This window comes from Stegodyphus dumicola, chromosome X2 (genome assembly GCF_044657685.1).
Source record: "Stegodyphus dumicola isolate Sdum_Otavi_A_Nest chromosome X2, ASM4465768v1".
NCBI classification, from domain to species: Eukaryota; Metazoa; Arthropoda; class Arachnida; order Araneae; family Eresidae; genus Stegodyphus; species Stegodyphus dumicola.
In genome coordinates, this window is record NC_140781.1 from 95137616 (window position 1) to 95151129 (window position 13514).

Sequence of the window (13514 nt, forward strand, 5' to 3'; positions counted from 1 at the left end):
TTGAAATGTCCAATTTTTGTTTCTTGTTATTTAATAATAAAAGATGAAATCTTATTAAAGTTGAAAATGATTAATATCATTTGTGTGTGATGTATTTTAAAAGTTTTTTTAAAATTTTATTTCCAGGGATTTTACAGAGGTGGATGTTTTACTTTCAGCTTTAGAGTCAGTCCGAATTACCCTCATGAGCCTCCAAAAGTCAAATGTGAAACAATGGTATATCATCCTAACATTGATTTAGAAGGCAATGTATGTCTAAATATTTTAAGGTGTGTATTTGATTGAAGGTATTTTTCTTGAAACATCTGTTACATTCCTGATTATTGTCTAATTATGTACTACATTTTTAATCGCATGCTTTATGTACATTTCAGTGTCCATTAAATTTAATTAATATTTATTGGCTCAATATTATTTAATATTTTATTAGTACAGTACAAAGTCTCTAATCCGGACGTCCATTATCCGGAATGATCTATAATCCGGACCTCAAAGCCACAAACTTACGCATGCGCATTTGATGCACGTGTCTGCTACGCATGTGCGTAAAGCCAGTAAAGCATTTACCCATGCGCGCTTCTGATAGTGAAGAAAGTAACAGAGAACATTATTGAAAGCGAAAAAATTTTTATTGACAAGTTAGTCGGTATTCTCCACACAGCAATCACAGGACTTGAACTGTGGAACTTTGTAACTGAACAAGAAATTATGTCTGTTTATAGAATTAAAGAAAAAGTATTAGCACAAAAAACAAAGCAACTTAAACAACTTACATTGATAGAAATGTTTACTAAAGTAAGCAAATAAATATTAAGCTTTTTTTTTTTTTTTTTTTTTTTGTAAATTTTGATACCCTTTAGATCATAATTGCTCTTTATTTCATAAATTATGGTTCCATATTTTTAATTCTATAATTTCTGCATGCCATCTTACCAGATTTAAATTGATAATTTATAATCGGGGAAAAACCCTAATCCGGAGTCGCCGAAGTCCCGACAAGTCCGGATTATGGACCTTGTACTGTATTCCTTTTGTTAAGAACATTATGCATTACTAGCTCCTGGTATGTGTGATCACGTTTGTTCGAATCTATAACTGAGCTACCTAAAATGCAGTTGTTAATTCAACAATGACATTCTTTGATTATTCTATCACTTTTCATTCTAAAAAACTCTATGTACATTTACATTGATTGGAGTAGATTGATCAGTTATGCCAAAGCATGGGAAGACTGCCTGTCTGAGACAAGTAATGGGGGAAAACTATGAAACTCCTATGCATTCTGCTTTGTAAACTGCTGTGAACTGAAACAAGGATCAGCACAGAGTTGTATTCATTTGACTGTTGGTGGGGCTCAGTTGGTTTGAAGTTCACGTTTTTGTCACGCTTCAGATTTTGTTTTGGCATATTTCTGTACCAGAAAAGCCTGGTGGCATCAGTTAATGGTATCTTAAAAGAAATGTTTCCATAATGGCTTGTTCATGGTTGATGGGCATTTCAAGGTAGTAGTTAGTGATGGATGCTTATGCAATCAGTTTGACAATTATAGTACCCTTCCCTTAAGAAAGTGCATTGGTTAGTTTTAATGTTATAAATGATACTAACATGCAGGATTTAATCCATTTGCTCTGTTAATATATTATTTACCCTTATATGCCAATATTTTATTATGTTTTAAGGTGCTAAAATTGTTTCTGAATTTAACAATTATTTTTTAAAGCAGTGTAATATTTTGATCTTCATGGTGATCATATTGCAATGCTAATCATATCTATTAATTTATTACATCCATTCTGGTATTCATTGCTTAAATTTCTCTATGTTGAAACTGCAGTTGCTTTCCTGGTAAAATTTTCTTCTCCAAATTACTTAAATACTTTAAACAAAGAAATTTTGATTTGTTTTTAAAATGGAACCTACTTTTTTAACGCTTCTGAAAATTTAAGTGTTGTATGTTATGCTAATAATGCTAATAAGTAAAAAAAAATGTTGTTTATGTTTTGCCTTTGATTTGTGTTCCATAATGTATCTGCATTATTTTAATCATGGAAGAAGGAAATATCTGTATTATTGATTTATTTCCTTCTTTCTCAGTTTTGTCATCCTAAGATGGTAGTAGGCATGCATACTTGGAAAAGAAATATCATTTCATTTGCTTTTGAAAAATGTAGCAGTAGCAGTTTCTGAGAATTAAGTGCTTTTATTTATTGTTGCATTATGTATTTTTTTCCATAAAAAATGCTTAATCCTCAAATAAAATGTGACTAGAGGGTTGTATATGGCTTCTAGTCTTGTCTGATATTTGGATAAAAATAATTTTTCAGAAACACTTTCTTGCATGGCATATATGTGCTGCATGCTGCATTTTATTTTAATTTTGATCAGAATCTATGTGGGTTTCAACTAATTAATGTTAAACACTTTAGTTAGGGAAGAAAATGAGGGTTTTTGTTGTATATTTTCTTCAATGAAAGGGTTTAGTGTACCTCATATTGAACAACTAAAAAAATTTTCAATGAATTGTTCAAATGATATGCTTCTAAACATTTTTTATCGTAATCCTTAGAAAAGTATCTGCTTGATTATGGTAATTTTATTCATAGGATTATTTAGAGGAAGAGAAGTGAGAATAGTAGAATGTTCGAGATCTGGAATCGTTGGGATTCCGGCTATTCCAGATTTTAGATCATCAATTTAAATCTAATAAGATATTGGGGCTTAGCTAATGGTTAGGTCAGATAGAGGAATGCTAACTCCCAACAGGGCTGGCATTGCAGCCAGTGCAGTCACACTGGGTGGCAAAATATATAGTGCCAGACTTCCTCCCTCCCCATAACCTCTCAAGGACCAAAAGTTCTGTTGACTAGCCAAATGTCAGTGAATGTATTGTTACTGGCTAGGGTTCAACTCATTAGCCAGCAGGTGTTTGAAATAGACATGAAAAAATCTCACTCTGGAGAAAAGTCATATTTATGGTACATTTGCTTTGTTTAGTATTATATTTTCTAAGGGGGAGATTTTTTGTATTATTTTAATTTATTTATTAGTTGGTAGCCTGGAGATGGGGATATTGGACTTATGGATTTTGGACTTAATATTATATAAAGAAATTAAAGTTTCAGACTGCTTGTACTAAATATAAACTTCCTATAATGAGCATAGATTGCCAGTAGTGAATGCACACTGTTATTCAAAATTTAAAGATAATTTAGAAAATGATGCTTAACAGTGCAGATGTTGACTACAATTCACTGAGTGTAATTTATGGTGCAACTGAAAACAGAAATTTACTATTGTGCAGGTGTTTGTGTGTAGAATTTGCAAATAAAAGAAAAATCATGAAAGAGAGTTTGTTCAATATCTCATTTAAAAGTGAAGTTTGGATGTCAGTAGACATAACTGGATCAAATGTAGTTGGACATCTTCAGAGAGCAGAATATTCCAAGCTTGATCTTAACAACCTGGAATTACTTTTTAGTGCAGGAAGTCAGTTATATTGCTAATGAGTGTCATCTGAGGTTAGCTGCTGCAGCAACTGATGACCATTATATTTTATTGTGGATACAAGGAAACTGTGGTGGACCACACAAAGACGAGAAATTCATAAGTGTGGTCCCCCCTCCTACAAGTGACAGTGTTCAAGCTGTTACAAGGTGTGGGATAACAAGCTCTGACATTGGAAAAGCAAGAATTTTTTTCAGTTAATGGCTTCACTTTACATTACAAGATCATAACTTTATGGCCAGTATCAAGAGATTTTAGTGATCTGCCTCTGTCACCAAAGCCTCTCAATTTCAGGATGGCTGATGGACCAGTGATATTGTTGCTGCTCTAATATTATTTCAACTGTAATAAAATGAAGGATTTAAAACACCAAAAGCACCAAACAACTGCAAAACCATAAATCGACCATGGCCTCCTGGCTGCTACAAAACCATTACATAACTCCTAGACATTTGGCTTAAGACCTTTCAACAGCCACTAGGGCTCTAATAACTTCTAAAAACCTTGCCAAATCATATCTCTATGTCTCTTTATGGAAATCCTTTTGTATATATAAAGCTCAGTGTGCCATCTTGCATGATTTGCCCCCTAAACAAGTACGCTTTCATCATGGAAACTGTGTCTCTTGTGGAGTTGTAATGGAAATGTGTGTGTCCGGTCTCTCTTCCCATTGAAAGGATATACAGAATCGGTGTTTAAATGAAATATGGGCTAATATTTGAGCAGCATTTGGAAGTACTACTCTTTGCTGCACTGACAGTGAATTTTATACCATCTTACATACTGTTGTTGAAGATACTGAAAGTGGGATACATTGTAGTGATCATCTTCTATAGAAATCATGCTTTTGAAATCTTAAGTTATACTACTAAGTACTACTGATACAACTAGACTACTGAGTTCTCGAACATTTAGCAGTTGCATTATTTTTTGTGCATGTACCAACAGTGAAAAATAATGTACTTTAGATGCGGCAGTTACTCTCAAATAGCCTTGACCACCAAGATAACTGCAATTCCAGATTTTATGGATATCATGCTTTAAGGAAGATTTAGTTCTTTGGAGATATACAGCTGAACAATCATCATTTCTGGACTTTATTTAAATGTAGTTCAGTCTGAGCTGTTTGAAACTTTATCTTGTACTCAACTAACCTACTTTAAATCATACAAAGAATCCCGTAAAGATAGATGGCTTCTTGCCGCGTTTTACTTTTAAAATACAGTAAATAGGAACTCGTTAAAGTAAACCCTTTTATTAACACATCAGCCTCATAACTGCATAAAACTGATAACATTACCAAAAAGCAAACCTCTATAGCATGCAGGAAGTTCAGAACAAATGCTAAAGTTTAAATATTAAATAGACAGTAATGTGGACTTAAGAAGCTTTGCCTTGAGGCCTTAGTAATAAAGTAATTCAAATAAGTAGCAGGAAGCTGTTTCAAAGTAATATTCCATTCAGCAATAGAATGCTACCCATTCATCTACTGGATGAAGCCCATAACAAATAACCTAGCCCTGCCTTCCATAAAATAAGAAATGGGATATGTGACTCTACATGAACTTGGCTACTACAAATAAGAACATTCAAACTTCTTATCAAAATATATTATTTGCATGTAGCACTTTAAGAACAATATTCATCTCACAGGCAAATTTAGCATTTACATTTCAGAATCCAACTAGAGTTTATTTCCGTGTTGCCTTAAAGATGTCAAAGTGTTTTCACAGAAAAAATTTTGGGGGTAGACTTGAGGCTATCTGAGAGTGAGGAAGGAAATTCTATTTTGGGGGATGAATTGGAAAAAGATTGTTTTGTTGAATTTGAAAATCGTGAATTCACAGATAATGACAGAGAGGAAAATGAGGAATTATCATGTGGCAGTAAAGATGGAAAAAGAAGCAGTGCTTGAGAAACAAACCAAAGAAGGTGAAAATATGAAGCTAAAAAAGAAAATGCTAAGAAAGTTGAAAAATTCCTAAATTCTTTTAGTCATGACAGATCTGTTATCTGCCCTGGTAAAATTTAAGCTCAGTGGTAAAGATAAGTCAAAGTAGTCATCTGTTCCTAAATCAAGCAACAGGACAGCATCTTGCAATATTATTCAATTTATTAATAGATCGAAGGCCTGAGCCACAGAAGGGACCATAGATACATTGGATTAGATGTACTACAGTGTGTCGTACAGTAGAAAAACTCGCCCTCTTTGTGTGTTATATGGCATGAAAAATATCAGTTTAATGAATTAACATGTTATATATGTGCATAATATGGCTGAAAAATCCCAGAAGGCATTATTGAGAGAAAAGTTCACAATAAAGCTAAGTGAAGATGTTACTTCAACCATGAAAAAGCATTATAACATACCAACTTTGTCTTAATCAACAAGACCAATTATAAGGAAACTGTTAAAATTAGATTTGAACATTCATCCTTCTGAACAATCTGATGGTAAAAAAAGAAAAATGTGTGCATTTTGCAAACATGCTGAAGTTTGACAGAAGTTTTCCATCTTTCTGCACAAATTGTACACGCTGCACAAAAAGCAATGTGACACAAATTGTGCTTCTACACAGAAAGGAATGTGAGAAAAACATCATGCTGATACATGTAAAGACTGCTTTGAGATCAAATGAATGATACTTTCTTGCTAATTTGAAGTTTGAGAGTTGTGAAATCATCTGCAGGTTGAATTCATTTAATTAGCTTTTAAAGTATATTTTAAACATGGTTACTATTCCCGTAAGTTTTTCAAAGGATAGCATTCTAGGATGGTTGTTGTGTTGTCCATATTGCATGGAACAGTGATTGCCAGAGCCTACTCCAAAGAGAGGTTGGACTTCTAGTTTCCACCCCAATTTTAAGGAAAAGCATCTGGGGGGTCTCTCACCCCTCTCCCCTTCCACCAATCCACACGAGAGGACTTTTGGCTTGCCACATATTTAGAGTGCTGCACCAACATCACTTACAAACATCTATGTGTTTTCCGGGATTCAAACCCGGGCCCTTTGGTACCATAGTAGGCTCCTCTAACTGGTCTGTCTCTGTCTGGGTGTCCATTCTAGGGTTAATCAAAATGAGTACATGAAGTTAATGCTCTCTTTTATGTACATTGAATGCTTTCTTTTATGATTTGCTCTGTTGCCATATTTGCATACACAATTTGAAAATACCATTGCAGCAGTACGTTTTTGTGTTCTGTAGTATGCATTTACACTCAGTGGTGTTAAAGTATACTAAAAAAGCAAATAATAATAATATATGATTTATACACTCAGTGGTGTTAAAGTATACTAAAAAAGCAAATAGTAATAATATATGATTTAGTAAATAATTTCTGGCAACAGTGAGTGTTGTCATTAGGAGATCATGTTTTCATGGTTCTGTTATTTGAAAGATATAATTTAATTCGTAATTACAAATAAAACTTCGTATTTTTTACTGTGCTATTTTGTTTCTTCTTTTAGTTCTAGAAACACTTTTGAAGTGGTATTTCATTCAGTCTGTACAATTAGTATCAGTTTATAACTAGATGGAAGAAATATAATCAGGCATCTCATTTGATTTATATTGTACAGGTGGCATCAGAAAATTTTATGCATAGGTTTTTAATGTTGTTTTTTCTTTTTCATGCCACTAATAAAAAAAATTATTAGTAGCATGATTGATGCCACTAATAAAAAAAATTATTAGTAGTATGATTGGAAAGTAATCAGATCATTTTTATTTTTAACCTCACTTTATTATATGCTGTCTTCATAGAAGGGCATTTCTTATTTTAAGATTTGTATGATATTAAGTTGTACTATGACTTGCCAAAAGAGCAAACAACTCAGTAGCAGTATGCAACTCACTAAAATTTAAGAATGTGATAATTTGTATCCAACAGAAGTTACCAGAACTGGAATACAGAATGGTAGTTGGGGCTGAATGCACAAGGCTTAACATTTTTGAAGATATTGAGATTTTAAGATTCCTCACTTCATTGTATTAAAGATTCTTGAAGAGTACTTCATAAAAGGCATTGTTTTCCAATAGGGGATCCTGTAGTGTTTGGCCATGTCCACCGAATAATTGAGACCATTGTTATGTGAATAGTAAAAGGTAAAAGCACAGCATGAAATGAGTATCACAATCAGTGAAGGGTGCTCCAAAGATTTTGTTCATCCGGACTGCATTGTGAAATTTAGCACTCATTGGCTATGGGCTATTCCAGCAGCAGAGTGAAATGAGTGCCTCTACTCACACTTTTGACTCTTTCAAACATCGAGCAATATTATCTAGGAATATTGTTTTAGTTTCTTAGCTTGAAATTATTGTAGAAGAGCAATTTTAGCATCTAAATTTTCCATTCTTTTTATACTTACTTTGATATATTTGTATTAGTTCTTCATCAACTGCAAAAGGCAGTGGTGCAGATAAAAAATAAGAAAATGTTCCAGTTCAAATAAAATGAATAGCATTACTTCATGTTCAATACCAGCTGCTTGAGGTTCAGACCTGACACTAGTTCAACAATTTTAACATGCAATGAGAATTAACAAGACAATTCATCTTAATCTGTAGGACAGTCTATGAACTTTCAAAGAAGGAGGAGGGAAAGCTTTGTAACCAAATTTAGTGAAGGATTGCATTTCGTGGAATTTAAAAAGTCTTGTTTTAATATGGTTATTTAATAGTTTTTTAATATCATAATCATTTGAAAATTATGCTACATAATTTGGCAACAACTCTTAGTGTTTAGGACATACTTATTGAAATCTTAAGGTGGCAGTTTTTTTCTGGCTGTATAAAATGCGGTTGTACATATTGTAATAAAGAACTGAAAATAATCTTGCCCATATGTTAACACCTTGCCTCAATAAATTCATCAAACACTTTATTAATGAAGTCTTATGTTATTTTCAAATAAATCCTTTTTGTCACTCTATTTGTGAAAAAAAAAATATTGGCTGTGAATTATGAAAATCATTTGCACAGAAATTATTAACTAATAATTTTTAATCCTCTCTGATTAGTTATATGAACTGGATATTTAGCATGATTTTATATGTATCCATGTATGATTTCCTTTTTTAAAATGCTGTTACTGCCAGAAAAATAGCTTTTTTCCTTTTATACGGAAAAATGGCCTTTTTTTTATTTATTCTGTGTGTTTTTAAATTAAATGATCATAATTTTCTACGTATTATTTTTAGGGAAGACTGGAAACCTGTATTAACCATCAATTCTATTGTGTATGGTTTGCAGTATTTATTTTTGGTAAGTATCAAAAATAGCATAAAAACAAATTTAAGTCTTTTCAAAATTTTAACATTTTACCTCACAACATTTTAATTATTTTCATCCTTTTACATACTGTTTAGTTTGATGCAACAACTTAAATGGTGACTTAGGAGTGAATGTTTATGTTTAGAGGTGATTGTCATTTACCACTGTATTTAATTCAGCCATTCAAGTGGTGATAAAGGAGTAAATGACTTTTATAAACGTTCCTTATTACATTTCAAGTGCATGATTTCTTATAATAAATGCTACTGTTTTAGGAGGCATTTTCAAAGAATTAGGTAAATTCCCTTTGTGGTAAATAGCCTGAAAGACCACCATATTCTGCATCCTTCACATTTTCTTTAAAGGATTCAATTGTTCTATATATTAAGCTTACACTTCATCTGTATTTATGATGAAAAGTGTATATTTTAAATTTGTTCTTCATTGCTTTACAGTATTTTAAAATTAATGAAATTTCCACATTTTTTAATATATTATGGCTTTTGTTATGAATGAAAACTCAAAGTGAATCAAGTAGTGCTGATTTAGTTCTTATATATGTAGAGAGCCCTTTAGCAGACTAGATATGAAACTTGTATCTATTTCCCTGCCCTTTTCCCACACCAAAAAAAATATGTTATCATGCTGTGGAATTAAAGTATGACTGATAAAATTCAATAATTTAAAAAAGGATCATTGCATGGATTTTTGTAATGTAAATTTGTTTGTTTGTTTGTTTGTTTTTTAATATTACATGCAGAAAAGTCTTCAGTTTATTTAGAATTTATTAAAAAAATTGCTTTTAGTTCTAGTCATTATAAAATCCACCTGACTTCTTTTGTCAAAATCTCAAGCCAAATCTGTATGTAGATCAAAAGAATTTAAGTTTGGTCCTTCGTGGAATACATTTGCTGTCTGGTATATTTGTGTGCATTTTAACAGCTGTTCTGTGAACAGAAAACTATTCCAATTCTAATTTATGCGGTGTTGCTGGATTAATATGCCATCAGTTATAGCAACTAGAAGCAAAATACTTTTATTTAGTTTTGTGACATTTATAAAAGTGATAATCTATAGAGTATGAAAGCTTTCTCCGGTAAAGAATGGGGGATGCCTATTGTGAAAAATAGATGAGGTCATCTGCCTTTCACAGTTGAGAGACTGTGCAGATTTAAAATTGGCGGTTTTTCAGTCTTATACGATATTATTTATTCGCTGTTAATGAAAGGTTACCTAAGATTTTCTGTATTTTGTTGCAGTTTATTTGGGATGTATGTTTCTGGAAAAAGTTTATCAAAAATTAGCTGATTAAGGAAGTACATTTCAACATCATACATTTTTGCGACTAACAGAGACATTTGTAGTATTGCAGTGATTTATAGAATAGTTTGAAAATACTGATTTTATTTATATCATGTTCAATGTTTTGGACACGGAAAAGTATTAAAATAATTGATTAAAAATACCTTATTATAATAGTTAAAAGCGAATTAAAATCTCTATAGCAAGCTATCTACACCTGAGTAATTCTCCAGATTTTGATAGAAGAGTAACATTCTTTGTGAAGAATATACCTGTATGCCTACTGGTTATTAATGTGTATGCTAAACATGTTTTACAAGCAATTTTTTGTAGTGAAAAAAGTGATGTAATCCAGGGAAGAAATGGAAGCCTGAATAGCAGTTAGGTGCAAAATTTATCTTCAGTAGGTTATGAAGGCAGAGATACAACCAGTTTTCTGAAATGCGTAATTTGATTCATTCATATTTGATAAATAATTCTTATACATCAAAATTGTAGTCACCATTCTGCTAATCTTGTCAGTAGATCATTAAAATTTCAGTTAAGAACAAAAGCATTCAATTAAAAATTGAAGCAGAATTTATGGCTGCTGGAATGAATCATTCATTCTAATGATTTCTGCCATATAAGCAGATTTTCATCGAGAATGGTTCTAGGGGCAGTTAATTATGAAAGACAAAAACTTATTGAAAGACGTTATCTTTTATGAAAAATATCATTGCTGCCTTTTAAAAAAGATTGCCAAAGACTGATAAGTTTTCATAGCAGAAGAGAAGCTTTTTTAACTTCAAAATACACTTAATAATTTCTCTCATGATTCTTTTCATGAAAGGCAAGCAGTGGAAAGGTAGAACTATAATTAGTTTAGATCAGACACTCGTTTACATTTCTATCTAGTCGGTGTTACATGATCATTATAGGTTTAATTAATATTACATTCTTGTGTTAAGAATATTTATATTTTGAGTTATGTGTATTGTAAAATGAATTCATTGTAATATTTAACAGGAACCTAATCCAGAAGATCCTCTGAATAAAGATGCAGCTGAAGTTCTTCAGAACAATCGAAGAGTTTTTGAACAAAATGTCCGAAAAGCAATGTCTGGAGGTTATATTGGCACCACTTACTTTGAACGTTGTTTAAAGTAGTGTAAAATATGAAAGGACATTTCTTAAAATTGCTTCCATATGCCAACACATTTGTTTGGGTTAAATTACATTCATGTACATGCATAAATACTGATATTGATACTCATATTTCAATTTTATCTTTTAACTGTTCCCTGCCCCCGTGACTTTTATTGAAAAAGTTTAAATATGTGTTTGTATGTCAGTCTGCAGTACTTTATTATAATTATTTATTAAAGAGATGTTTTTCAGTATTTAATTCTTATAAACTGAAAATTAAATGTTTTGTATAAGTGAGTTTTGTCGTTTAGCATGAGAAAGGTGTTGTCTGCAATAAATGAATGACATTTATACTGACTGAATTTCCTGTTTAAAAATCCAGCTTCTGTTTGATTTGATTTGAAACTGACACTGGGAGAAAAAGTGTAGAAAACATGGAATTTCCACTATTGCTCATTGTATTGAATTTTTTCTTTTCCTGTGTTAGTTTATTGAAAACATTTCAGTTAAGTCCATTCTTTTTTTTTTTTTAATATCTTCAGGAAAATTGTTAAGATTAGATTAGACTAGATATGCTGTTACTTCTAAAATGAGCTCTTTGAGGACATAAAAAATGTTATTTTTATCTTGCCCATCCCCATCTTGTGCATTTCATTAATTTTCAAATGTGTTATGCCCAGATCAGTGGCATTCAAGTTCATGTTAAAAATTATTTGCAAAAATTACAGTAGGCAAAGAAATCTGAAGTTAATGGCTCCTTTTAGAGCAATTAAAAGTAGAGATTTATTTGCTATGTTTTCAGAACTGCTTGTGTACAAATACTAAATCTATGACACTCAATATATTTCAGATAGGCAGCTAAAATGCATTGCTATATGTTTTCTTCAGTTATGATGACCCATAATATAATGAAATACTAATGTACTTTAAATACTCTGATGTGCAAAATTAAACTAATGTAAATTTTCTCGTAATAGGTCAGTGGTCTAGTCAGTGGTCTGCCTTAAAAAATGTTGTGAGCTTCTTTGGCCATATAATGATTATTAATATTTATTTAATTTTTGCTTGGCTTTATAGAACTTTTGTTATTTTTTAATGTGTAGGAGCATGTAGTTGATTTTTTGTTAAATCCTTTAAAGGGAAAAGTTAAAACATGCATTAAAAATCTGATTTTAAACCTTTTAACATTACACTTGAATAACCTAATTAAGTTCCATCTGACATTTTTTATATTAAAATCTTGTTGTAATGATTGCCCATATCTGCGAATGAATAGTGTAATCTTATCTGAGTTCTGACAATGCAACTATCTTCAAATGAAAGTCATGCCATGCGAACTAATACATAACTAAAATTTGTTAAGCACTGCTGACTGAAAATTCCGTATATTTTTATAAAATCAGAAGTTACAATATAAATGAATGGGAAGTATTTCTTCATGAAGTTTAGGTAGTCCATGCCCTTGTATACTTTTCTCACCATATATACTAATTAAATTTATCCATTACAAAATCAAAAAGTCAACACCCTTCTTTTGTTAAAAGTAAAACATGTAAACAGGTTATTTTATGATGTTTTATTGTTCTAAGATTGTTTTTGAGAATTGAAAATCGTAACTCATCTTCAGCATTTTTATTTATTGGACATGGTGCCTATAATAAATCTGTTTAACAAGCTTCAAGCTATTGAGTAAGTTTATTTGAAAAAAGACACAGTGCTCATAGTCAGTTTATTTTATACCATCATGTTAAGTGCCCCCTTCCATAAATTTCAGTTGAGCATAGAAAACAAAGATTCTGCATAGTTTCCTCTAGTTAAAATTTCTGCTCTTTTAGGAAATGGAAGCGATTCCTAAAATTCTTAAAGTAAATAATTTTCTGTATTTCCTGAAATATATGTGTTTTAAGGAAAGCCGTTTTTGATAAATTTTCTGAAGCTCAACTAGAAAATGTAATTCTGTAAGGCTGAAAGTTACACTGTAGAAAGTAGTGAATAATTTTATTGCATGCGTCTTGGTTTTTGGAATTAATCATTTTTTGTGGTGCTTTCATAATGAAATATTAATGTATGTTATGTCTACAGGTATTCATAGAAATATTTGCATTGCGAGCAGAAATTGATAAAAAAATTAAGCAAAATAATAAATGAATATTTTGAGTGAAAATAATGTGAAAATTTCTAGTTATACTTTTTAATTATAATTTATATGTAGGAAATCACTCAGCAGTTATTACTTTTGTTTCTCCTCTTAAACATGCACCCAGTTTTAAAATTTCTGATCATAATAGGAATTTTGATTATCAAGG

The 13514-nt window shown here is 31.3% G+C and overlaps 1 protein-coding gene across 1 annotated transcript in view; it reads left to right on the top strand.

The window, feature by feature from the left end:
* The window catches only part of UbcE2M (NEDD8-conjugating enzyme UbcE2M), a 71793-nt gene extending 58904 nt beyond the window's left edge, over positions 1–12889 (top strand). The window contains exons 3-5 of the mRNA XM_085809774.1: positions 127–269; positions 8706–8769; positions 11089–12889. Of these exons, the coding sequence (XP_085665900.1) occupies positions 127–269; positions 8706–8769; positions 11089–11229 (348 nt within the window). The 3' untranslated portion in view covers positions 11230–12889. The remainder of the gene's footprint in view (positions 1–126; positions 270–8705; positions 8770–11088) is intronic.
* Positions 12890–13514: the final 625 nt, after the last annotated feature.